Source organism: Podarcis filfolensis (genome assembly GCF_964270895.1).
Source record: "Podarcis filfolensis genome assembly, chromosome: 1".
Classification (NCBI taxonomy): domain Eukaryota; kingdom Metazoa; phylum Chordata; class Lepidosauria; order Squamata; family Lacertidae; genus Podarcis; species Podarcis filfolensis.
Window position 1 is genome coordinate 52,902,299 of NC_139604.1, and position 27,505 is coordinate 52,929,803.

Sequence of the window (27,505 nt, forward strand, 5' to 3'; positions counted from 1 at the left end):
ATATTCTTAAGAGGGAGGGTCTCTTCTCCAATCTTCAGAGAATAGCTGGAAGTGGAGAAGCAGAAAAAGGTCCTCCTTTCTTTACACTCTGCAGTTTTAATCTGAACTCTTAGGCACAGTACTGTACCCAGAGCTCAAACTGCTCACACTAATGAAATTCCCTGTTGCAAAATGCGCCTAAAAGGCTGGGAGTTTTGAACACTGGTCAGGGATGATGGGATTTTTATTCCAGCAAAAGTGGAAAGCCAAGTTTGAGAACCCCTGTTAGACTGTGAAGCCACAGCCCATCTTAAAAATCAGTATTTTCCTATGCAGGGCAACTCTCAGAAGAACAGCAGCATCAGTTACTTGCAAAATCGAAGCCAGTTAGGAATTTGCATCATCTCAGGAAGGGGGAACCAAAAGAAGTTAAAAATCATTTTATTATTAAACACCAAAAAATAAAAGTTTCACAGTTAAAATTGTCCCAGGGAAGACAGTAGCTTCCAGTGTGTCATACCCTGAGTGCCCAAATATCTCCACATCCACAAAGTGTAGGAGAGAGTTCTCATATCCTTGTGCCCATAGCTAAGGCAACCCTTAGGAATGTTCGACCAGCACAGGGACAGATTTGCAGCATATGCACCTGGCCAATCTGGAAAGTGAGGCCTACACAGCTAAGCAAAGAAGGTCAGACAATTTCCCAAGATCCGCAGTGAGAGTGCCAGGCCGCTACCTGGATCAGAACAGTCCAGTTTTGTGTAGAATCCAGGAGAGTTAGGATCTCCAGTAGCTGCTACCCAAGAGAAAGTGACGAGTGCACATGGAACTGCTGTGGAAAGCTTAGTCCTGGCTTTGGGGCCACCCTGAAGCTTCTTCCAGTCTAACAGGAAGTAATATGTGGTCAGACTGCGGCTGGCTCACCTCTTGGCCCTGCTGGAAGTGACCTACACAACCACCAAGAGGTCTTGCAAATGGCCAGGATTCTGTACTGTCAAAACAGAAGACAGATGCAAGCTTTCCAGTTACAGTTCCCAGATGCCGCTGCGATTTGCAACAGCCGCGAAGTTCAAAATGGTGTCATGCACCACATTCTAGGAAGTGGCTCAAAAAACAACTTGTCCTTCCAATCCGACAGGGACAGAAACATATTAGTCAGAGCTTCTTTGGTTCAGTCCAGCACCTCAAGAACAGTCTTCTGGAGAGCAATGGAGAACATCTCTTCCCAGGGCACACGCAACCACTCTACCAGATCAGCCAGCAGGTCTGGACATTCTGTTCGCAAATGCCAAGTGCTTTCCACCTTCAGGACCTGCAGAGGAAGAAGGCGCAGTTCAGATGATCAGGGAATGGGCATACCCAGCAGTAAGCCCCTGGACTGAATTCTGCTTGCTAGGTCTGAGTTACGCCTCCTGACCAAGCAGAATTGCCCTTCCTTACTCAGACCAGAGATGGTCACCTGCTTTTGCAAGGAACCAGTAGATTTAGCTACGAGCAAGAGAGCAGTCCTGCAGTAATGCTCACCTTTCCCAAGGAAGCATTTACCCCCTTCCATACAAGCATTTTAGTATCCCGGAAAGAAGTGCTGATGCTGTGACTTGTACCTCATCGTAAAGTTGCAGCTTCATGTCACAAGGGGAGAAACGGTAAAGTATAACACCACAGATGCTGCTGATTGGTTCACTCCCTTTCAGCTGGGAGCACTTCTTTGCCTGCTTCTCAGTGCCAGTGTCTGAGGCAGCAGAGGGTGGGATGTTTTGCCACTGGTGATCTTCTTCCACCAGGAAGATCTTTTTATGGGTGCTGAGCACGGTCACAGGAAAGGCAGAAGCCCCTGGGGAAAAAGAGGTTGGACAGTCGGCTTATGCAACAGAGTTATATCAAGCCACACAAGGGTCTCATTGAGGCTGAAAATGACTCCAGGAACAGCACATCCATACCTTGAATGAGGTATGCCAACAGGTAGAAGAAGGGTCTGGCCAAGCCACGTGCAGCTTCTTTTGCTAGGTCCTTTTCAATCAATGGCCTACAACACAGACACAACATGACTGAGGCAAGTCCTCCACCAAATTCACTTTCCGTTGTTGCTCCTATCCTAGCCAACCACTATTCCTCGCCTGCATAACTTTAAACTTCCCACTTTGTGTCCTTGTCACGACAGCACCACCTGTAGGCTAAAACCTCATTTACACTGTACAATGGCAATAGGCATCTTACCACAATGGATGCTGCGGATTCATTTCCTCCACAGTAACGTCTGGGATTTTCCTCCTGATTTTGGCCGGCAATTCCTCTTTGAGATCTGGAGAGGATATTGAGAGAAGTTATGATGCAATTGTGATACTTGGGCAGTTTCAAGGTAAATTTCCAGGGAAAAGGTCTAAGCCAGCAAGGGCCAATTCTCAAGACTAAATTTTGCTGCGTCAGTGAAGAGAGCCCTCCTTCACATAGGGCTTGGATGGGTGGGTGGGAAACCATAGCTCACACAGCAGCAAGCAGGGAGGAGTCGAGTAGCTAGAGTTGGCTCTCTAAGACCATCTGAGCAAAGGCTACAAGGCAGTTAAGCCAAACCAAAAATAAGAGGAATTCTATTGTACCACACTGCATTAGCCTCTAGTCAACAGGCTTAGCAGAACTGCACTGACCCCAGCACTTGTTTGGGATTGTCACACAAGCCACCATTATTCTGGTTACTTTTCTTCACAGTCAGCACAGAGACAAGATCAGGGAAGCTTGTACAAATGCACACACAGCCCCATACACCCTCTTACATGTCAGGCACTGGAGAAATCTTCTGCAGTGACTCTGGTTGCGAAGCAGCAGGTTATAGGAGGCGCAGGGATTCGCAAACTCCATATGCAAGCTTTGATGGCACAGCCCCACCTCCAGGCAAGACAGGTCAGACAGGCAGTGACTGTCCCCCTTCTTCAGCCAAGCAGACGGCTGCCCCCTGGTGCAGAAGAACCAAATGTGTCAAGTCAATGCAAGGTAGGGCCCACCTTACCTAGCAAGCTCAAGGAGGGTTGTTTTTTTGGCAGAGGCTAACACCAACAAGGGATAAGAGTTTTCTCAGTCAGGAGCACAGAGCTCAGGGGAGGAGCACATGTTTTGTGTGAACGAATATCCCAGGTTAAATCCCAGGAATCTCTGGCTAAAGGTTTTCAGGAAGCAGGTGACGGGGGAAGTCCTCTGCCTGGGACCTCAAACACCCACTTACTAGTTAGGGTAGTAGACAATGCCGGGTAACATGGGTTGAAGGCGTTATATGATTTTAATAGAGGTCTTTCTTTATTCTGAAGGCTCTCTTTGCTCTAGCCATATCAAGTGGATGTCAAGACAGGAAACAGAACACAAATGAGAACTGCTCCAATAGCAGCCCTTCTCACCTAATCCGTCTTGTAATCTCCAGCACGTGGAAGTGGGTGTCTGAAGCCACCAGGAGGGCCAAGAATTCCCCAGGTCGGCCATTCTTCACAACAGCCACCTAGAACAAACATGGCAGAAGGCAGGGTCTTATGAGCCTCAGGAAAAAACACCAACCTACATGACTGTCAATGCCTAAGTTAAATCCAGATGTGTCCCCACCCACCTTAAATGGTCAGTATTGTGGAGAGCTGCCTTTCTTACCTTCAGAAAGCATTTGAACTCCTCTGCCCTGTCAAAGACCTCCATGTCCAAATAAAGCTTGAGCCGATGATCCACAGAGGAGAAGTCCTGCATGTCCATAGTACTGTGGGTGGCTGAGGGGGCAACCGTTTTTAAAAAGGAAAAAAAAGTGGGGTTGAGTACAATTTGGACAAGAAAATTGGCTTCCAGGTGGGAAAATCCAAACTAGAAACAGAACTTTTAGAACCCAAAACTAAGATACTATCAAGAATGTATAACTTGCTGCTGAAATGGAATACTCAGGATGAAACGGTTAAATCTGCTATGATTAAATGGGCACAAGATGTTGGACATAACATCATGTTTGCTGACTGGGAACAGTTGTGGACCACAGGTATGAAATTTACGGCATGTAATGCCTTAAGAGAAAATATTATGAAAATGATATATAGGTGGTACATGACCCCGTCAAGCTTGCAAAAATTTACCATTTGCCCAATAATAAATGTTGGAAATGTAAAGAAATTGAAGGTACTTTTTTCCACCTTTGGTGGACGTGCCCAAGAATCAAGGCTTTCTGGGAAATGATTTATAATGAATTGAAAAAGGTATTTAAATATACCTTCTTGAAGAAACCAGAAGCCTTTCTCCTGGGCATGGTCGGCCAATTGGTGTTAAAAAAGGATAGAACTTTCTTTATGTATGCTACAACAGCAGCAAGAATACTCATTGCAAAGTATTGGAAGACGCAAGATCTACCCACTCTGGAAGAATGGCAGACGAAATTGATTGACTTTATGGGACTGGCAGAATTGACTGGCAGAATCCGTGACCAGGGAGAAGAATCGGCAGAAGAAGAATGGAAGAAATTTAAAGACTATTTGCAAAAATATTGTAACATTAAGGAATACTGAGTGATGTTGGATTGAAATTAAGGGGTTATCAGCTGTAATGGTACAAAAGCATATGAAAAAATAGTTCTTTTTTGTACATAAGTAAGAGTATAAGTTACAATAATTTAAGAAGATGGATAGAAAATAAGGTTTATAGCTGTAATGCTATGAGATAAGGATTTGCTGGATGAACAATTTGAACTGGAATACAAGAAGGGGAGGTATGAGGAGGTCAAGGAAATATGTTATTGGAAAATATGATATGAAACTTATGTGTTTTTAATATTTTTTCTTTTTAATTTTTTCCCCTTTTTTCTTTTTCTTTTTGGTTTGTATAAAATGGAAAATCTTAATAAATATCTTCTTAAAAAAAAAAAGTGGGGTTGAGCAGTCAATGGCAGCATTTTAACTTTGCAACCAGGTAGTCATTGGTGCCCGTATCAAACTAGAGCTATTACTGCATCCAGACTGGGTTTATTTCAGTTACAAGGTCATACCTGAATTGGTCACAGAGTTTAGAATCCATCAAAATAGAGATTGTTAGGCCCACCTCTTTTGAAGGCAAGCCTCCCTCTGCTAGAGTATGCTTATCATCTGACTAGGTTCCAAGCTAGATAGATCAATGGAAATGTGGACCACATTCTGAAAGTTGCTAATGGGCTTCCCAATACCAGATCTATGCAGAATTCCGCTTCTGTGCCATGTAGCTTTCCCAGAATACATGTCCACTCACCCAGATAATATTATGGTCTGTGAAACCCAGCTCTAATAGAAAGCCTCTCATGGCTCTTCTACAGTTGAAGTAGGGAAAAGGCACAAATTAGAATCAGGGTGGGAAACCTGTGCTGTTGACCTCTGATCATTGGCCATACTGAGATATGATATCCAAATATTGAAAGGGCTGTCACATGGAAGATGGAGCAAGCTTGTTTTCTCCAGCACTGGAGGGGATTGATTCAAGTTACAAGAAAGGAGATTCTAACTAAACATCAGGAAGTACAGTGGAACAGACTGCTATGAGAGGTGGTCGACTCTCCTTCCTTGGAGGTTTATAAGCAGAGGCTGCATGGCCCTCTGTCAAGGATGCTTTAGTTGAGATTCTTGCATTGCAGGGGGTTGGACTAGATGACCCTAGGGACCCCTTCCAACTCTATGATAGGTAACTTCAGGGTCACAGATGCTCCTACACAGAGATGGCAGTAAGCTGGCAACAATGGAGGTTGTTGGTAACAACCCCCCCAAGAGCTCCATCCCCAGCCACTCCACTTAGGCAGGCCTGAATTAAAGCAATCTGCCTGCTGTCACTTTACTTTGACACTACCAATCCAAATGCAGCCACCACCAAACCTTCAGCAGACATTTACACAGACATTAGCAAGTCACCTCCTCTTGGCTGCATTCAAAATTGCAGCTGAAAATGAAACAATTCAAATAAATAGCCACATAGTGCTCTTAACAATCAGCAGATGGAGCTCCTGCTTCACTTCTGCAGGAAAAAAACAACAATTCTATTTATAGGAATACCAGCCTGGGCAGTGGCAGGAATAAAGGCAGTTTCAAAGATATTAACTAAGGTTAATACTGAGTCTTAGGGCAGAGGACGACATTTCTTTTAGTATACCCCCTCTAACTGTGCAGAATTCAGCGCTCCCCTTGACTTTGCAGACCCACCCCTACCAGGTTGCCAGCACTCACGGGGACTCAGATTCCAGTGTTCCTCCTGCTCCATGCTCAGGGAGAGCTGGGGAGGGGTGGGCCCACGGGAAGGGCCATACTGATAGCTCCCCAACAGGCCCCCGCCATTGGTATCCGTTTGGCTGAGGAAGGAGTAGCGGCCCCTGGAGCTCAAGCCACTCTTGCTGCCACTGCCGTCCGCCCCTTCCGAACTGCGGGAGCTGGAATGGGCAGCGCTGCCTTGGTCACTGCTCAGCTCTTGGATCCGGGGACTGGAGCCGGTTCCGGTTTCAGAGGTAGTCTCTTCGCCAGTGTAGAACTTTCCCGACTCAGCCTCCTGCTGGCTTTCCCCAGGAAGCAATGGAGTGCTGGAACGCCCCTCGCAGGGCAAGATGACCACATGGTCGCTGGAGCAGCTGGGGCAGATGGTGGGCTCACTGAGAGCAGTGGCACCTGAAGAGGAAGAAGAGGAACATAGCAGAACCTGGTCTGGCAGCTGTAGTCCTAGCACCAGGCTCTACTCTCAGGGACCCAAAGTCTAACATGTTAGTCCCTTGCCGCCCTGCCTTCTCCTTAAGGGAGTTTCCATGTGCATCCCTTGATGCTCTGGTCTCACTGGCTAATTATGCAGCAAAGCACTGTATTCATCTCTCATAATCAACCTTGAAAAAATTAAGAAAAGCAAAAGTTGAATACTATGTCAATGCATTCCCCCACCCCAAAGGAATTCATCCAAATAGCCAAGACAATGACTTATGGTTAAATAACACAGCACTCTCACAAAGATGGAAAGCTAACTAGAAAAAATATATCAATATAATTCATAGCATTATAGAGAAATTTAACAGCTGGGCAGCAAAAGTCCTACCATAGAAACATGCAGATGTAGCAGAGGACTAAACACATCTAGGAAGACGGCAAAGTAGCTGCAGTAGCCAATTTACTCATTCAAAGGCTCCACATCCCCTAGACACAGGTTCAGAAAGTGATGTGATGACCCAAAGTGATGTCCCAAAGAGAGCCCAGCCTACTAACCATTTTAGATCTCTCCTCTTCAAGGGAGAACAAATCAGATTATAAGTGGTCAACCACAGTGTTTTCACATTCCAATGAGTGCTTTGAACTTATAGGGCTTTAGCACAACCCAGTAGGTATGACCCCCATTTTGCAAAAATATACCCTGTTCATCCCATACCTTGTTCAGGGAAAGCTGAAGCGTCTATAGTGAAGCCTGGATTCTGTTGTCCAAGTGACAAGAATCCAACAAATTCCTGTTTGCATTTTAGACACTGGAGCTTTGAACTTCCCTCGGCCTTCTTCTGGTTTTCCTCCAGGGTGGGTCCCAGCAGCCGGAGCAAGTCCTTTAAAAAAAAGAAAAAAGCAAGAAGTGGGCAGAACAGCTGCAGAAGAATGCGAGGGCAGCTGAGATACCACTGCCTCCCTTTACACCAGAGTGAATATCACAACTAGCACCTTTCTTAGCCTTGGGCAGAGAGAGCGGGAGGCCAGGAACACCGGAGGAAGCACTGCACTTCTCTCCAAGCTGACTAGCAGCTGATTTAGGACAGATAAGGTGAAATGCAAAATTTATAGAATTTGTTGCCACAAGATGCGGTGGCTCAGATGACTTTAAAAGGGGATTAGACCTTTCGTCCCTGAATTTGTCCAACTCAAGTGCATATTAATCTTGGCAGCATTTTGAAACTCAAGGTTTGGAAGCCGTATGTCATGGAATGCCAGTACCTGGGGAGCAGGAAATGATCATCAACTTCCATGCCCTGCATTTGGGTTTCCCACACTCATCTGGTGGCGACTGAGGGAAACAGAATGGTAGACTAGATGGGACCATTGACCTGTTCAGACAGGGCTGCTCTTGTGTCCTCAGGAGTCAAGCTGGCCCCACCTCTGAGACAACATCCCCTCTCTAAATTTGGGGAGCTAAGGTTCTGCAGGGGCACCCTCCCCTTCCACTCCAATTTGAGCTGTGTACCAAGCACCTCCTCACCTACCTGCACACACTGCTCAGGGTGGTCATCCAACACTACGTATCGACGCTTCCGGCGGTCCTTGCGGATGTAGCTGAAGTGCAGTGTGAGAACAGGAAACACCCGCTCCAGGTCCTGCCAGGAAGAGATAGGTTTCTGGTCAGAACAAGCTTCCCAAATGAAAAGAAACCTGTCCTGCTCACACTCTCTTCACAGGCACATTGCAATGGAGACCGCTTTGCCCAGCCCCTTTAACTTGGACCAACCGGCAACTGCAGCCGCTTGCTGATCTAGCACAGGTTGTGTGTCTCTGCATTAGGAGTTCCTCGAAAACCTCTCTGGCAAGGTAACCCAATAATGTGCATCCTCCCGTTCTGTTAGCCATTGGGGTGGGGGGAGAGAGACAAGGAAGAGCTACAGAGGACACTGAACTGCTCACCTGCTGCTACTAGCCATGACTATGATGTACCTCCACAGTTGGGAGGCAGAAATGCTTCTGAATACCAGTTGCTGGAAACCACAGGAGAGGAGAGAGATCTTATGCTCCTGTTCTGCTCACTAGTTTCCCACAGGCCTCTGGTTGGTCACTGTGAGAACAGGACGCTGAACTACATGGGCCATGGGCCTGATCCAGCAGGCTGTTCTTATGTTCTGAGATTTCAGCAAACATCGCCCACATATTTCCAAGCTCATCTTCACACCTATAATGACTAGCAACTTATTTGCTCCAGATGGGGAGGAGGAAGGTTTACCAAGACGCTGAATTCTGCAACCAATGTCAGACTATGCTTACATGGCTGAAACCAATCATGGAATGTAAAACAGCTGTAGTGAAGTGAATATAGGGAACCAACTATACCCCAGAATGCCTCCTTTGAAGAAACTGACAGAGCAGACCCCAAATACACAGTGGGGTGGGAGTCATGGATAGAGCCCACCACAAGGCTCTCCTGGATATTTATATCCCAGTGCAATGCTGCTGTGAATAGGGTGGTTTTCTCCTCTCAGTGAGATTAGCTAAATATTGGGCAAAAGAGAACATTCTCCTCCACGTACTGTTGAGGTGCCCTCTCTACATGCACTACCAGGTACTGGTGCTCCGATTTCTGTATCATCTGAAGGCAACCAAGCAGGCTCAAGCTACCACAAAACCTTAGATGCTTAAAAACAAGGTTGACACTGTCGTTCATTAAGTTGTTGGGAAATAAGAAGCTGAACCCAGGGCCAGCAGCAAGTGAGAGGAAGGACTGGTTTTGTCTGGGGCTTTCAAATTCCTGCAGCCAGAAATGCAGAAACTGTGCAAAATGGTGCCAGCACAAGCTTCCGCTCACCCAGCTGTAATGTGATCATGTGCTTTATAGTAGTAGTAGTGGAAAAAAGAAGTGGATTTGAAGCAGAAAGTATGGACTAGACTAAGCAACTCTGTTTCAGGGAAAGAAAATAATGTACTGTACTAAGTTTCCTATCGGCAAAAATTCTCACTTGCTTGGTAGATCTGCCCAGCCTGATCTACACCATATGTCACACCCGAAATAATCTAATATTCCTGTGCACTGCCTGAAGGAAAGCTCATTGGAAAGAGCCAGCCAATACTTGCACACAATCATCAGGCAATGCTATACTGGAGTTCATGGTGGTCAGTTTACTGGAAACCCTGTCCCCCACAAAAGCAACTGGAACTCACCATCCTTCTCCACTGCATCTCTGAGGTTTCTATTTTCCGAAGGCTTTTCAGCTCCAGCTTGCGCAAAACCTTGCCTTTTCTCAGCTCCACCTCCATTATGTGTCGGGAAGTGATCCGCAAAAAGATCCAGTCTGGTTCTGGGTCACAACCATCTTCTATCTGGCTTACCAGCACAGGCTGATAGAGCTCCACTGCCAAGATAAATGAGAACATTAGTCCCTACCTATTTCAGCATCCAGAGTCCCAGCAACAATGGAAGTCTGCAAATCCCCACATATTCAAAGACTGCCTATGGAAACTGCAGGGTTGCAAAGCCCACTGAAAGCAAGAGACAAGTTATGGCAATGCTTTAACTAAAGCAGGTATGAAATTAAGAGCACTGCATGATGCAAGCAAAGTAATTTTCTTGGAAGAATCTTGTCACATAATGCAGTCTGCCCTAGGGCTGGAACTGCGACATCATATACCTAGCTTGAAATCCTGGCTCCGTGGGCTTTCACATGCCCGTCATTCTCAGCCAATGATACCTCTCAGTCCAGGAGGACTTAATGTCACTCTGAACTCCTTTTGAAAAAGGAATGCTATGTGTCTTACTGTCAGGCACAGAGGGAGCCAGGATTCCCAATTTCTGTATGGTATGATGAGATTTGTCAACACTGAACAGGAAGTATTCCCCTTATGAAAGATCACAGATATGGCATCTGGTTGGTATTCAGTGGTAGAAAGTAAACACAGAGTTGCAAATTGTTAGCTATTAACAATCAAATAGCTTTCAACCTCCTGCTTGGCAGGGGGTTGGACTCGATGGCCCTTGTGGTCTCTTCCAACTCTATGATTCTATGACCCCAATTCAATGTGTTATTTCTTGACAGCGGGGTGGGTGAGTGGAGAGATTCAGCCTCAAAGAGAAAGAAAGGGTTTGCTCCATAAAAGTTACCCAGAAGGTAAATAAAGGTCAAGCCCAAGCAATTTGGGATCTCCTTTTTCCATCAGTAACATGCCAAGGGCTTGCTAGCTTAGAATGGCATTACCTTTTTGCACTTTCTAGGAAGAAGAATCCTTTACTTAAACTGGGGGTGGGGAAACTTGTGGCCCTCCAGCTATTGTTGGCCTCCAGCACCCATCAGCCCCAGCCAGGATGGTCAACAGTCAGGGCTGATGGGAGTTAGAGGCCAACAGCATCTGCAAGCTCACACGTTCCCCACTGCTGATATGAACAAAGTGTACATGTCAATGTGTATCCACACCACAAATGTGGTATCACAATACCCAGATTTTAAGGCAAGACGAACTTGCATGTTTTCTGGTCATTCAATTGGTTTTTAATTTTAGGTTTTTTGGCAACATTACGAATTCTGCCACCACAGATTAGGGATGTAACAGAAGCTAGGACTGAGCACATTTAGTATTGATTAAGGGGGCCCAGGCAGGGCCTCTGCACATTGAGACAGACTTGATTTTTTATTGATTGATTGATTGATTGATTGATTGATTGATTGATGGGTGGATGGACTCTGCATGAAACATTATCAGACACTGTGCTCTACTCACACCTATGCAGAGTCCAAGGCCATTCAGTAAGCTGCATATGAACATGTTCTAGAATAGGGGCAGCCAACTTCCGTCCCATAGGCCTAATTAGGCCCAGCAGGTCTCCCCATAAGGCAGTTTTATCGAAGCCACTGTCCTATATTATGTCAGATATGGGGCAGGTAAAGACACAAAAGGGGCTTGTAGGCAATGGACAGGTGAATGGCTCCTCCTACCTATCCAATTTGGCCCACAGGCAGTGGGGGAGATCAAGATCTGGCCCACATTGGCCAGCTCTGATTCTCCTTCCCTGTACTGGAGAGTTCACTGAGTCCCCTGTTCCAACAGGAAAGGACTACATGTGGGCATATTCACAGCTTAAGGCCTTGCAGAACGAAATGCTTTAGCCAGGGATAGAATGCAGGCAAAGACACAGGCAAAGGGTATAAGACATGACAGAAGTCAGACAGGAGGGGAAAAAGAAAATATAAATACTATAGATGTCTTTCACTGTGGTGGCATCTTTTGAGATTTCAGCACTAACCATATGCCAGCCCAAATGCCCACTGCCTCTCACCTTCCTATGGAAGTGGACAGTGAGCTAAGAGCAGAAGCATTTACCTTCTGGCTTTTCCTCCTGGCGTTTATCTTCTTTAACTGGCATCTTCTCAGTTTCCACTACTGCCTGGGGGCCTTCTGCTAGGATTTCAGGCATAGGCAGCTCCAGTTCCTTTTCCTCTGTGGCCTCAGGAACTTTTTGCTCCTCCACGGTGTTCTTGCTTTGTTGGGAAGCCTCGCCTGAGCTGCCCAGATATTCTACTGTGGGGCTGCCAGAAGGGGTGATGGTTGCTGCCTGTCCATCTGCTTCCAGGTGTCGCCTGTACTGGAGCCAGCGGGTACCAAAGCGATCCCGGAAACTGTCCATGCGCTCCATTTCTGCCTGGTGCTGCCGAACTATACCTGTGGGATGACAGACAGCCTCCCAAGTTTGCAACGGTGTCTTGCACACACCCAGCCCCTGGTCATAGCCCCGTTGCCATGTTCCTCACCTGCCGAGACGGGCAGGCTTCTGTACTCATGTTCAGTATCGCTGGGCTCTGAAATGCTGGCCCTGCGCACTTTCACTTGCCCCTGAAGGAGAGATGAGCTGTTAAGTTTAGGCTGGAAATGGCTCTCTCACATTCCTTAATGGTAGCATTACAATACCTTAATATTATCATTAATTGCTTCACGCCTTTGGAAAGAAGGCTTTTTTAGAAGTGTCTAATTAAATGTGTTTTTGCTGAAAACCTTAAAGTGTTTTCTTGGCAACTATCCCCCCCCCCCATTTCCACCACATTTCAAACAACGCCAAAAAAGAGAGAGCTTGGGATGCTGCACAAAGTTACTAGATCAGTGTTTCTCAAACTTGAGTCTTCAGCTATTGTTGGACTACAACTCCCATCATCTCTGATCACTGGGTGCTGCTAGCTTGGGATGATGTGAGTTGTAGTCTAACAACAGATGGAAACCGAAGTTTGAGGAGCACTGTAGATGGATATTTGAGATCTTCTTCCATACTGGACTGGTTCAGACAATGCTGAAGGATGGGGAGCCTGCAGTTCTCCAAATGTTGGAATAGAGCTTCATCAGCCCCTGTCTGCATGGCCAATGGTCCGTGATGATAGCTGTAGGAGTCCAACAGCATGTATAGGGCTACAGGTTCCCTCATCCCCGTGCTAAAATATAGTTTATTGTTACAAGGATGAACCTAGCCTCCCCCTGCAAGAAGCTGCTGCACTACCTCCTCCTCTGGCATGGTCCTGAGTTCCATTTTGGATCAATAATGCTGCGTCATCTAAACCTGGATAATCCATGTTTAATCTAAACTATAGTCAGTGGAAACAAGCCAACCACAAACCATGGTTAATGAAGCTGGCTTGTTTTCAATAGTCATAGTTAAGGTTATCCATAGTTTAGGGAATGAATGACACACTGAACTGCAGTTAATCTAAGAATGGAAGCAGAAGCTTATTACCTTTGTGTGGCTGCACTGGAAGAGGAGTGGGAGGGCATTCAAACCCTAGGGAGGCTAGCCTCATTCTCATAATAGTAAACCACATCCAAAGCATTGCTAGTGTTTATGTTCCTGCAACTCCTCCTGAACAAGTTAATGTGAGTGATCACATGGTACACAAACCACCAGTAGATGAACAGTCTCCTCTCTCCTCTCCTCCCACAATTCCTGAACACTCCAAGCAGCAAGAACACCTTATTTCTCTTCCGAGGGGGTAATAGGGGTGGTCTGCTCTCTGCAGGGGACTGGCTGTCACTTTGGTCTGCAGCACATGAACTTTCCAGGGCACTGCGGTCAGTCGGGGCCCTCTCTGAGACTGAGGTGCAGAGTGATTGGACAGCAGCCTGATCCAGCTTTGAGAGGTGCTGAAAGAGACAGAATGAACCCAAGAGAAGTAAGAATGGCAGGTTTGAAGACCTCTCTCTTCTTTCACCCTCTACCCTCCTCTTTGAGAAGTGGCTAGCCTGTGCTGTTTTAGTAACCTTACATGACGATACATCCTTCAGGAGAGAGGCTTCTGGATAAGAAATAGCATCTGAGCCAACAATACCATTATTGGCTTCCCATTATTCTGAAGGATCAATATATTCTAGATCACACAGAGGATGAGACAGTTTCCAGCAGCAAGAAGTTCTGCACCCCACCCCCTCTTTCCACTACAACACCTAGAAAAGTAATACTTGTATACCCTACTCACCCTCAGGTCAAAAGCAGACAATGGCTCTTCATCAAGAAGGAACTGGTATTAGAACAAAACATGACAGTTAAGACACCAATAACCCCATTTCCTAGTCACTCACATAACCAAGAAATCAGAAAAGCCCCATGCCATAGCAAAGGAGCCACATAAAATACAGATATAGCTAGATGGTTGGCTATACAAAATACCTTCTAAGAATTACAATTAAACAAAGGAAAGAGTTAAAAACTGTCCTTGAACACAAATAAAACATATGAACGAATGGGCTTTCTTTACCAGGCATTAAACAGGTTAGTCAGATGGTAGATCTTATTCTAATTGCCCCAGCTAAAATTTTTGCCATGTTTGCTGCAGATGGACATGGAATTCTCAGGCTCATTCCAGGTATCTTTACCAATAGAGCGTGTGAAGTCAGGAACAGGAAACTGAGCTTCTGGGCTCAGCAAATGGCTAAATCAACATTACCCCTAGTTGGAGAGCAGGAGATAGTTTCTCTTTGTACAACAGGCCCAAGTGATTGACACCTCTTATGCTGCCTCCCTGTGGTGGAAAGGCAAGTCCTGCATCCTTTTATATGGGACTGAGTAGCCAGAGTAGCCAACAAGGAGTTCTGGAGCTACAGACCCCAACTTCAGTTCACAGATGGAGAAGAACATTTTGGCAAAAAGTGGGGAGCAATCTTTTTTGGTACACATTTTACACACTAGTGTGTAAACACACACAGGGTTTGCTTCCCATACAAAAGTATTTAAATAGGAGTAGACCACAGGAAAGTGTCTACAATGCTATGCCATCTTTGCATCTGAGTTGGGATGACCAAATATACTCACATTGCTGGAGATAGCTCTAGGAGACAAGTGACTTATGGTAGCAGGCCGATGGTGCTGATGGAACCCTAAAGGATTCCCCTCCAGGTGCAGCTGTGAGGGGTGGGGTGGGGAGAAAAAGAACAGTTATGTTTTATTTAACAAAACAACACTACTAATTGCCAGAACTTTGTCTACTTCACTATGGATGTAGCCAGGATTTATGGGGGCAGAACCTCAGTTAAGTATTTATTATCGATTTACTTGATGGGGGGGCAGCTGCCCCCAGGATATGCCCATGTACCTCACTGCCTTTCCCCTGCACTCTTGCTAGGAAAATTTGAATTCTACTTTCCAGCTTCCTTCAAGGAGTTCCTTGACCTCTTTTATCTTATAAAACAACCCTATGGAGGTAGGTGAAGCCAAGAGGTGGGAAATGGCCTGAGATTGCTTAGCCCTGAAGAGTTCACTAGAATTTGTACTCAAGTTTTCTTAGTCCTGTACTCTAACCATTATACCACACGGGTATTCAGAACAATTCCCTCCCTACAAGACAGGGAATCCATTGTAAGTTGGAGAGCTATATGTTAGGAGTGTCAAAGGCATCTACTGTCTACTATCCTTAAATAACAAGGCCTCCTTCCTCAAACAAAATACAGTCCTATAATGTTGTCTTACTCAAATGCCCAAACCACTAAACAGACACTAATAAACTGACCAACAATCAGAACCAGTGAAGTGCAGTGGTTACAGCGTCGGGGGAGGCCTGAGACACCAGGGTCCAAATCTCCCCTCAGCCATGAAGCTCATTGAATGACCTTGGGCCAGTCACCCACAGTCAGCCTAGCCTACCTCACAAGGCTCTGAGGATGGAATGGGGAAGGGGAGAAACACGTGCATTGCCTTGAGTTCCTTGGTGGAAAAGTTAGGGTATAAATGCAATAAATAACCAATCAGGTTGGTTGCTCACTCTTCTCAGGTTGTGCAGCGATGACAGTGGTGCCAACGCAGTATGTTCCAGCAGCAGGTTATAGGCAATGTCCAAATGCTGAAGGCTGGGAAGCTTTTCCACACCTATGGAAAAGGAAGTAGAGTAGTGTCGGAAGAGAACCCTTCTCCCCAATACTGTGCCACCCTGTAGGCCTCCTTTCTTCAGTCTGGTACAATGCGGCATGACCTAGTTTCCAGGCTACCCCTCATATCAGCAGCTCTACTGCAGTCTTACCATTAATGCTATCAAGCTGGTTGTACCGCAGGATCAAGGTCACCAGTTTAGCCTGGCTGTGTAGCCCAAGTTCAGGCATCTTGGGCAAGAGGTTATAAGCCACATTTAAATATTCCAGCTCTGTCAGCACCTGTAAAGAAAATAAGGCAGTTCTCCACATTGCTCATCCATGTTCACATCCTCCCTGCCACACTGAACAACCTTCAAAGTGAACCCCCAGCCCCGAGAACATATTGTTAACGTGAGGTACACATGGCAGATCAAAAGAGCAGAACCCAACACACTCAGGCTCATGACAGCACAAAGATTAGAGAGTTCTTGGCAGAGGGCTTCTTTTGCTTAAAACTGTTCAGGAAATCTGCCATGGCTGCACATGATCTCAACTCTGCTCTTGCTCAGACAGCCACATGTGGCACTTGGGGGGGGGGTAGGAAAGGCAGCAGCATCACAGGAGGAGGAGGAAGCCAGCACCCAAGGAGGACTGGCAGTTCTCCCAACACAGACATAGCTACCCATTTGAGAAGCACTTGCTGTTAATTGCTAATTTAGGTTGTATACCATTTGCATTTTTATGCTGAAGCCGCCTTCAGTTTCTAGTAGGAAGGCAGGATCCAGACTTTACGCAGAAACAAAATCAATCATGGAAGGAACACTTGGGAACTAGAAGGCATCTATTCCAGCCCTGGCAGAGGGGAAGGCTCTGCCACATAAACAGCCCCTGAAAGACTAATAGTATGAAAAAAGAAAAAAGCCAGGGGGTGGTAGAATGAGTGCACAGGGTCCAAGATTCCTCCTGTAAGAAGAATTATATAGTATAAATAAAGCAGCCTCACATTTAACTATACAGTACACCAGAAGGTGAAGTCTCCTCTCAGGCTCACAAGAATGTTTTACTTCAAGATTGGGGGGAATGCTACTCAAGTATGTGGTTTTGTTAAACACAAAGTAGGAAATCCCCCATCCCCTTTCTACCACATCCACAGTTCTCCAATATATGTTACCAAGGCTTGAAAAGAGTCAACCCAGCAATGAAGGAAGAAGAAAGGAAGTAGTTGCTAACTGCTCATAATGGATTTCAAAAGAGTGGTATTGAGCCCTCTGCCAGATACTTACTGTCAGGTAGCGCTCACAGTCCTGGATGAGATTATGACTGAGATCCAGAGCTTTCAGGGCATTCAACAATTGCTTATCAGAAACAAGAAAGAAGGGATAAGAGGTTAGTGATGGCAACTGAGTCAACCCCATAGAGCAAGCAGCCTCAAGACTAGGTGGCCAGTTATGGCACAGCCATCCAAAAGCCCAAGTCCTACCTGACCTACTCAGAAGGACTAACACTAGCAAGAGGACTGTCGGAATGAGAAAGCCAAGCTGCCAGAAAACAATTGTACAAATACCCTCTGTTTCAGTATTCCATTAAGGAAAATGCCATTCTCATCACCTACTACATCTCCCCCAATTCTCAGTTCTCCAGCATACCAGTGAATCATCCAAGGCTACAATGGAGTTATAGCTGAAGTTGACAGTCTGTAGTTCCAGCCATGGAAGGGCAGAACTGAGGTCCCCTCCACATGCAGAGATGATCTCCTGCAGGATAAAACACAAGTTGACAAGGAAGAAGGAGCTCCTTTGCATCTTGCCTACCATCTTATGAACTAGCCCCTGGAGCAAGGTCTAGAATAGCAGTTTGAGCTACAGCAACTAACAGATGTGTAAGCCCCCCTCAATGCTGTGAACAGCTTCACAAGCTAATTCCTGCACATCAAACAAAGGCTCAAGAGCAAGCCAGCTGGCAACTCTACCTGGCTAGCATACTCCACAGGAAATTTTGAGGTACTAGTTTTAGTTAAATCACTCCTGACCTGAGATTTAACACAGCATATAGTTTTCAGGGGTAGAGGGGACATAAAAATCTTTGGGAGCACATTCATGCAACTGAGCAGCATGAGCAGTGTGAGTCTGTGACAGCCTCTCTTGAAAACAGCTCTAGCATCCCCCCTCCTGAGGTAGAAAGCAATCAAGTTAGGCATCTTCACTCACCTTCAGAGAGTTCACACATTTGGAACAGGTTAAAGCCTCCAACTGAGAATAGACACACCGCAGGCCCCGCAGATAGTGCAAAGGAACACACTTCAGCTAAGGCAAGGGAGAAAGCCGGGAGTCAGGAGAAGAGAAAGAAGAAGAGGGCAAAACACATAAAAAGTCACATAGGCCTATGGGCTCTTCTATACAAAAGGGCACACATACTTTTAGGCCCTCATTATTTTCCCCTTGAGACATTGTCCTGTGCATTCCTTTCCTTAACCAAAGACTTCCCTCACCTCCATGTAACAGCATGGCTTAATTCAGTCTTGGTTCCTATAAAGGCCATTTCTCCAAATCAAATATTTTGATTCTAGATTTAGAAAGTCTTACTTTGGTCCAAAGTGCAGGAAAATAAAATTGCTTGGTTACCGTGAGAAACTATGGAACTCCCTCTCTAGTCCCACCCACCATTCTGTGCATGCAATGGACAGCACAGCTTCTCACCACACAGCAGCCACCAGAAATAGGCCAAGCCACCATCTAGCCCCTATTCCAGAGGCTCCTCACCCCAGCATCTGGAACTCACCTCTAAACGTCGCAAAGACTTGAAGGGGAAAATCTTCACATCAATTGGCAGGGCATAATCAGGAACATGAACAAGCTAAAGCAGGAGGAGTGGGGGAGAGTGATAATGAAGAAAGGAGTCACCCACTAGCAACAGGAGTCACCTCTAGAAGTCCATTGCCCCACCCCGCAGTATGGTAAAAGGTAAAGGACCCCTGGACGGTAAGTCCAATCAAAGGCGACTATTGGGTGTGGTGCTCGTCTCGCTTTTCAGGCCAAGAGAACCAGCATTTGTCCACAGACAGCGTTCCGGGTCATGTGGCCAGCATGACTAAACCGCTTCTGGCGCAACGGAACACCGTGACGGAAACCAGAGCGCACGGAAACACTGTTTACCTTCCTGTTGCAGCGGTACCTGTTTATCTACTTGCATTGGTATGCTTTCAAACTGCTAGGTTGGCAGAAGCTGGGATAGAGCAACAGGAGCTCACCCAGTCCTGCAGATTGGAACCGTCAACCTTCCAATCAACAAGCCCAAGAGGCTCAGTAGTTTAGACCACAGCGCCACCCGTGTCCCTGCAGTATGGAGTGCCCATCCCACACCCCAAGATTCATGATGCCCAATACACAACTTCAGAATATAACATCTCTGAAGTTAATCCCCATGCTCTACAAAAGTGGCAAATGAAGCAATGAACAGGCACCAGGGTAACATGTTCTATTATATATAACTTTGCACCCAACACAAAAAACTACCAAAGTTCAGATACTGAGTGGCCATAGCCTAACAGCATGCCGCATGCCATTTAAGGGCATGAGAAAGCAAGTCTTGTAAGGAGATTGCTTTTCTCATAGAGATTAGGCTATATCACAGAGAACAGTGCTTAGGTAAGCAATAGAACACAGACCACTCGTTCTATACTTTCGTGACACTCTAGATCGGTGATAGCTAAATGTGGTGCCCATCAGATGTTGTAGCGTAACCAATCGTGATACCCTCCAGATATGATAGAGTACAACGCCTGTCACCTTTGACAACCACAGACCATGCTGCCTGGAGCTAATGGGGGCTGTCATCCACAGCATCTGCAGGACACTATATTGGCTGCTGGTGCTCTAGATTCACACTTATTCAGACCATAGACACCAACTCTCAAATGACAAGCCTTGGATATCTGAAGCTCAGAAACAATGGTTTTAAGGAGCATTGTGTTTTATGTTTAGATTTATACCCCACCTTTTATCATTTCTTTCTTTCCTTTATATACTAAAGATGTATATCCAGGGAGACAAGAAAGAAATGGAAAGTTAGCATTCATCTACACTTCCTCCTGGATTCTCCAAACAGAAAAGTGCACCTAGCAGAAGATGTGTGCTAACAACTATTCCCCAACACAAAGCCCTCCCCACTCCTTGTTGCAGGGGCTTTGCTTACTAGCAGTTGCTGCTTTAGAAGGAGTTCCAGGAGTGTTGCCCCAGAAGCTTGATGGATGCACCTGTCTCTTCCCACCCCCACCCACAATTCAGTTAACCGAATTTAACAGGAGGATCAGAATAATCCTGGCAACAGTGCAATATAATAGATGAAGTGTCTGACTTGGAACAGCGAAGACTAGTTTTGAGTCCCTGCTGAACTATGCGGCTCACTAAGGGCCAAACTGGACTATATGCCAGAGAGCTGCAATCAGATGGTAAAGGTAAAGGGACCCCTGACCATTAGGTCCATTCGTGGCTGACTCTGGGGTTGCGGCGCACATCTCGCTTTATTGGCGAGGGAGTCGGCGTACAGCTTCCAGGTCATAATAATAATAATCTGGGCAGCTCCCAATCAAGTGTTAAAAACAGTACAGCATTTAACCCACAGCGCCACCCGTGTCCCGCAATCAGATGGTACATCTCTTTAAAACTTTTCGTTAAAAGCAACTGTAGAAGATTGGGAATAGGGTAACATTTCCCAATTAAAATTGCCTCCAAAAGTCACTATTTGCCTATTAGAATCAAACAGAAGCAAGGTGGGTGGGTATCTCCCAGCAGCTGCTTTGTACAAAAAGAAAAAAAATCAAGACAACAGATTTGATCATGGATCTCTAATGTCTCTGCTTAACTATCACCCAGAGTGGATGTAACAATAAAATGGGGGTAAGAAACCATATGTTGCGCTCTGAGCTCCCTGAAGGTAAAGGATTGAAAAAATAAAACACACAATCTTATCAGCATGGTCAGAGTAAATGACAACTGATTCTCCCACATGGTCTCGCCAACAGCAATCGCCCTGTTCCTCATTCCCCCCCCCCCAAAGTAACCCGCTACTGTTCCCTTCACTGTAGAAGCACTATTATTAAACCAAATGCAACTGCAATCTAATCCAATATAACAGTGAAATTCAAGAATTGGTATCAGCTAAGGATGTGGGCCTTTTGCCCAGATTGCTAACCAAAGCCTACATTAAAAATAGAACAAAGCAGGCTATTGCACTAGTAGATCACATCATAGTAGCATGTGCGAAGATCATGAGAATCTAACCAGTAACAACAGCCACAAGGCAGAAGCTAGAGAGGTTCAAAGTCACTCTGAAGTCAAACAAATGACAGTGTATGCTCTGCAAGGAACAAAGTGAAGCAGAAAACCACCTTTAAATACTAAGCTGATTTAAAGTTTCTCAACACAAAGGGCCCTATGGGTCACACATAAGGATGGACCTATACAGTATAATAATCAAAATATGTTATCTGGCAGTGTTGGGTAATTGCAAACGTCAGAGTTTACACTAGATTAGGGAGGAGGAAAAGGCATGCAGATCAGATACTGTAGTGATGATAGGCTGTCACGAGGGCTTCAGATACAAATCACAGATCTGTGGTTGTATCCAGTGTGTAGGGCTATGTAAGTCTCCCATCACTCCAAGGATTTTCACTTGCACAAGAGGACCTCTCCTTTCCCAGTATGCACCACATACCTCTGTTCTGAGGCTTTCCCCTACCCTCTGGATCAGATGTGGTGATGGGGGAAGAGTCCTGTTGTGCGAGTGGAAATCCTGACACTGACAGGATGTGTTCATTGGATACTGCCCATGGCCCCCAATGGGAATTCTGTATCTGACAGATATCATTGACCCTTCTTGTTGGCTACCAACAAGCACAAATCTAAGACCCTGCTCAATATATACAGGCTTCATGCGTCCTCACAGAGCATCCGTTAGGAATGAGACTGCATCAGCAGCTTCCATGTAGATGCTTTAAAGAATTCTCATATCCCTTTTCATTTAAAAGGTTAATCTGGAACTCGGATTTTCCAAACTTCAAGACAAAATATCCATCCGGGTGAAGAGATTTAATTTATTGCACTAACTCATGCAAACACCAGAGGCCCACAGCATAGATAACGAAAGTGGCAAGCACATTTCAATCCGTATCTGTGTGTCATTGCTGCTCTGGCTAAAAACCTCATGACCAGCAGAGCAAACATACCCAATGGAAACAACCTGAACAATGACCCTAGAGATAAAACCCAATATACACAACTCACCTTGAAGGGTAAAAGTCACAAACTAATGAAGTTGGTTATTGAGTGATACAAATCTTATTTCACAGAAGGAAGATTCTACACAGCACCAAAGAGATTCTTATTAGCATCTATCATTGACACAAATCTGACTCTACCACATCCTTTGCCCTTCTTTCCTGCCGCAGATATCACTTGTTAACTATTACATTATGCATTTTTTAAATAATATTTATGACATTTCAATGATATATTGTAGTTATGTTTCATTTTGATGTATATTTATATATTTTGATGTTTTGTACACAATTGATTTTTGTGATTCTTAGATGGTATACCTTATATATATTGTTTAGAGAGAGATTTAATTTGATGTTACTTACGATGTGAAATTGATGATTAGGAGAAAGAATATATGCAATTTGTATTGTATTTCTTACATAGATTCCTTTCTGTAGGGATTTATAAACTGCTTAGAAAATTCTGTGGGCATTTGAAACAGTATGTAAATTAACTAAATAAAATAAATATATATAAACTGGTGTGCATACTGAGTGATTATATAGAAAAGTTAGTACTATCACACACACACACAAAGAGAGAGTGCTACACTGAAGGGATGTAGGTGGTGCCAAGTTTGGTTGAACTGTTTTCAGACTTCCTGCCTCCTTCCAAGTCTTTGCCCTTCAGAATGCCACATATTCTATCAGTGAACAAGGAGTATACAAAGATTTTGCCCCTTCCCTCTGCTCTGCCACTAACCCCTGTGAATAAGGAGAAAGGAGGGGAACAGGAATATCCTAGACTGCACCATCAGAATAAATCTGCAAGTCAGGAAATGGATACAAATATTCCTACTTAAATAACTGATGAAAACAGACCTGAAATTTGTAATGCAGATCAGCTGAAGACTTCCTGTCTCCACGCTTTAACTTCAGTTTATCAGCTAGATTACTTTTCATATTGCCTTACCTCTACCACTACGTATCTCCTCAGTTATTTTAAGACTAAATTACTGAGCATTCTTGAACAGCAACCAGAGTTCATCCCAACTCCCTCAACCTGTTTTTTGTCTGCTTGAACAGACGGCACGAATATAGGTTTACAGCCAAGAGGAAGCTAGTTCCTTTTCCAATCTTCCACCACCCCCTCAGCCTTATGCCAGTCAGTCCTGGCTCATTCTGCTGTTGCCTACACCCTAATCTCCAGACAAAGAGTAGAGAACACTCAAAGACATTATGTGATTTTTAAAAAATGGGAATATCAGCATCTTACATACTTTTTGTTCTGGTTGGTTAAACAAACTCATCTGGAGGCAATATATAATATTTTTCTTATCAGATCTGTCCTGAATCATGCAAAACTTATTAAGCACACCATCAGACACAAATGCTGGAGGATACTGAAAGTATGTGCTGCTTCTGTACCAAATCACATGGCTGCCTGTATTCGTAAAGAGGTAAGAATGCCAATTTAGTAAGGAACTAAGCCATAACTCAACTGGGTTTGGCATCGATTGAGAAAAAGCAAGTTTCCCAATTAAGACAGACTCTGACCAAGGAATCATGTAAAACATTAACAGCATTGGGGGTTCAGCAGAGTAGTAGGGAGGGGCCATAGGTCAGCAGTCAAACTAATGTGTTGCATGTACAGTGGTACCTCGGGTTAAGAACTTAATTCGTTCCGGAGGTCCGTTCTTAACCTGAAACTGTTCTTAACCTGAGGTACCACTTTAGCTAATGGGGCCTCCCGCTGCTGCCATGCCGCCACCGCATGATTTCTGTTCTCATCCTGAAGCAAAGTTCTTAACCCGAGGTACTATTTCTGGGTTAGCAGAGTCTGTAACCTGAAGTGTCTGTAACCTGAAGCATCTGTAACCTGAGGTACCACTGTACTAAGGTGCAGGTGTGATCCTGGGCATCTCCACTTAAAAGCATCTGAGACACCATGCTTTCTGGAGCTCTTGGGGAGCTGGTGCCAGTCAGTACTGGGCTACATGGACCAATGGTCCAACTCAGGCCAAGGACAGTGCATTTTAAAAAATAATGCCTTATGATCATATTTAATTAATTTATTTTTATTTCTAATACTTTTCTGCTACCTTTCAGAGTAAGTCCTCCCAATGTGACTGATGAAATAAAATACAACTAAAATAATTTTCAAAACTATCCTCTGTATAAAAAAGTGAGAAATATAGCTACATCAACACCAGTATCTTCACTGCAAGATAAGGCAAGAAGCATAGACCTGCCGCTCACAGACTCCTACTTTGGCACGTACCTTCAGAGAGAGTGTCTTTTGCAAGACATCAAAGAGAAACTGGGCTTGAAGGATGGCAGATGTTTCAGCAGGGTGTGATGAGAGTGCAATGAAGCCATGGTTCTGGTTTCGTGGTAATAGGTGCTGCTCAAAGATCTGAGTGAGAATCTGCAGTGTGGAGGTGAATAAGGTCAAGGTGCTAGTACCATCCAAAATCAAGTCTCCTGAAGAAAAAGAATAAGTAGCATTAATAAATCCATAATAAATCCATATGTACTCCCTACCATCACAAACCACAGAAAGAAAGGTTCATAAGAACATAAGAGCCCTGCTGAATCAGACCAAAGGCCGATGTAATCCAGAGTCCTATTTTCTATACTGGTCAATGAGACACCTACAGGAAGACTACAAGGACAGGAATTTAGAGGTCTGCCTGTATGTGGCAGCAAATTCTGTAGTTTAACCATGTGAAGCAATACCTTGTTGATGCAGCCCTGAGTCTTCCACTGTTCAGTTTACCTGGATGACCCTGAGTTCCAGTATTACAAGAGAGGCAAAGAATAATTTTGTACATCTCTATTGTGTCCTCCCCAACTTGCCTTTTTTTCTAAACTAAAAAGCCCCAAATGTTATAACTTTTCCTCATAGGCAATTTGCTTCAGCCCCCTTATTGTACGTCTGCCACCATAACTCCACAGTCTTGTCACACCTACTGAATGTGAATGAAGTACTACATGTTACAGTATAGTTATTTCTGATGCAGCAGTCTTAGTTCTGTGCTCATCGCATAACCTTTAAGTACTGGACATTCTTGACTTTCCTGAACCATCACTACCTCTCACACAGACAGAAAATTCCAGTTCAGTGGAACAATATGAAGGGCTTCCTACTCTCCTAGGCTACTCCACCCACACCCCAATGACTTGCAAATCTCTCAATACAGTTTACAATAAAAAGAAAGGACATCAATAAAGAGCTGGTTCCTAGATTGGAATTACAACTATCTTCCTTTACTTGGACAAAAGTCTTAGGACAGGCTGGAACCCTGCCCTACTAGAGTAATAACCTTATAACCAACTACAAGAATGGAAGCATGATTTCTCTGAAGAACTTCCCTCAGTGAATACAGGTTGAAGAACATCCAGCATTTATTCAAATAAAAGTGGCAACATCAATCACCATTTTGCATGTTACATTTTCACTGCATACACATGCTGTGTTTTATGCACACGTTTAAGATATTAACATGGTGCTTTACTGTGTATGTTAAAGATATTAGCACATGCCAATGAATGCCCCCCATTTAACCTGATATATGCAACAGGAAGTTGGATTAGCTGCATTACCCACCATAAGCATGCGCTGTGAGTAAATTGATGCAGACAAACAAGGTGAAATGGCTCTAAGGCATTACTGAATAATGTCTGTTAATAAAACTGTGGCATATTGTTTTTTACTCCTTAAAAAAGATAACAATGTCTACTGCAGTTCATCCCATGTAGTTCTTATATTCAGTCATTACCACCAACTCTGGCCCCAAAGCCAAAGTCACACCCACACCATACATTTAAACCATATGGCTTTCTCCAAAGAATCCTGGGAACCATAGCTGGAAATTCTAGCTCTGTGAGGTGTAAACTACAGTTCCAAGGATTCTTTGCAGGAAAGTCATGTGCTTTATGGTGTAGCTGTGACCCCAATGTATGGCCATTATATTACCACCTAAAACAAAGCAAAGAGCACACTTTAATGGGGAGGTGCTTCAAACCACCAGAACCTCACCAGACTCTTGCAGTAAATGGGCTAAGCTCTGGAGCATTATTTCCTTTGGTGTGCCAGGAGCCATCTGCAAACAAAAAGATGAGAATCATCACTTGGGAACCCAAGAGCCCGTATCACAGTTACAAGTATCTCAAAACAAGGTGCTGTAAATAAGTCACTAGTTCACCAGCCAACCAGAATTCCTGCTCAAGAAAGTGTCTGAGCCCACTGGGCATAGAGATTTTTACACTAACCTTCCAGGGCTGTGATTTTTTTAGAGCCACAAGTTCTCGGGCCAACCTAGTGCGGACACCAAAGGCAGCAGCTACGTTGCTCGCACACAGGCACGTGACAGTGACAGGAATTACCCTTATTTCAGAAAGAGGCTGCCCTTATTCCACACGACGCCGCCGACGCCGCCCCGCCTCAGACGGTCTCAGGGGCCTTCTCGGAAGCCCACTGGAGAGAGGAGAGGCGGGGGAGAGGGGAGAGATGACCTACCCCAAGCTGGTCTCCAAACCCGAGAGACTATCCTATGGGGCAGGAAAAAGCAAGCAGCGGGCACATGATACAGGGGAGCGGCTGCCTGGAAGGAAGGCAGTAACCATAGCAACGCCCACGCAGCCTCTCGTACCAGACAACCCCCACCCCATCCCCGCGCACACACACCCTCCTTTACCTGGAATGCCGACGGCCGGTTTCTTACACAGCGTCCCGACCATAGACGCAAGACAAGCTCCCGAATCTTTTACTCACTTCCGCGTTACCATAGAGTATTTAAAGACATACGAGCTAGAGCGTCCTCGGCTGGCTTAATAAGCGAGCCGGGGCCGCGCCTTCAAAGCTCCGCCCTCTCTTTCTACGGCGTCGCGCCTCGCCATCTCCTTCACTGGGTTGCAGAAAGCCCTTGCTTTTAGGGAGTGCAGTGTGGCAGATCTCATGAACTGTTAGCAAGCAGGGCTCTCGAAAGCGGGGAGTTTTTGTCTACTATCCTACGCTTCGGAGTTGAGGAAACCTGTAGCTGCAGGTATCCTTGAACTCCAGCTCCCATCAGCTTCAGCCAGCATAGGCAATGGCCAGGAGTGGTGGGAATTATAACCAACAACATTTGGAGAGCCGCAAGTTCTTCTCCCCCTGCACTACGCTTTCTGGTCACGCCTGTCTTTCCATACAATTTCATATTGAATCAGACCTCCAGCTGCAGTGTCCACAGATTGAACTGGGGACCTGCTGTTGCACTTTTCCTACAGAGCCAACATA

General features: G+C 45.1%; 1 protein-coding gene across 5 annotated transcripts; it reads right to left on the reverse strand.

Moving 5' to 3' along the window:
- Positions 1–404: 404 nt before the first annotated feature.
- On the reverse strand, positions 405–27,080 carry STK11IP (serine/threonine kinase 11 interacting protein). 5 transcript variants are annotated; one of them, XM_083590870.1, is made up of 25 exons: positions 26,925–27,080; positions 26,267–26,330; positions 24,506–24,708; positions 18,747–18,821; positions 18,176–18,271; positions 17,615–17,722; positions 17,252–17,323; positions 16,139–16,268; positions 15,884–15,987; positions 14,938–15,027; positions 14,105–14,146; positions 13,602–13,772; positions 12,401–12,482; positions 11,973–12,311; positions 9,822–10,012; positions 8,162–8,272; positions 7,348–7,513; positions 6,174–6,605; positions 3,607–3,719; positions 3,366–3,463; positions 2,751–2,929; positions 2,197–2,281; positions 1,920–2,005; positions 1,584–1,813; positions 405–1,291 (listed from the first exon to the last, which is right to left on the reverse strand). In XM_083590870.1, the coding sequence occupies exons 2-25, from the start codon at positions 26,328–26,330 to the stop codon at positions 1,151–1,153; spliced, it is 3,408 nt and encodes a 1,135-aa protein (XP_083446996.1). In that variant the 5' UTR covers positions 26,925–27,080; the 3' UTR covers positions 405–1,150. The 5 variants fall into 5 exon arrangements, with proteins under 5 accessions (XP_083446996.1, XP_083446997.1, XP_083446998.1 ...); XM_083590871.1 differs by lacking the exon at positions 26,925–27,080 and adding an exon at positions 26,747–26,914; XM_083590872.1 differs by lacking the exon at positions 26,925–27,080 and adding an exon at positions 26,779–26,829.
- Positions 27,081–27,505: the final 425 nt, after the last annotated feature.

Excerpts from the sequence above, each read along its gene's own strand:
- STK11IP (XM_083590870.1), bottom strand. The coding sequence starts at position 26,330 with ATGGCTCCTGGCACACCAAAGGAAATAATGCTCCAGAGCTTAGCCCAT. Across the intron at positions 24,709-26,266 it reads CCATTTACTGCAAGAGTCTG|GAGACTTGATTTTGGATGGT; the intron begins GTGAGGTTCTGG and ends CTTTTTCTTCAG. Across the intron at positions 18,822-24,505 it reads AAAAGACACTCTCTCTGAAG|CTTGTTCATGTTCCTGATTA; the intron begins GTACGTGCCAAA and ends CTCCTGCTTTAG.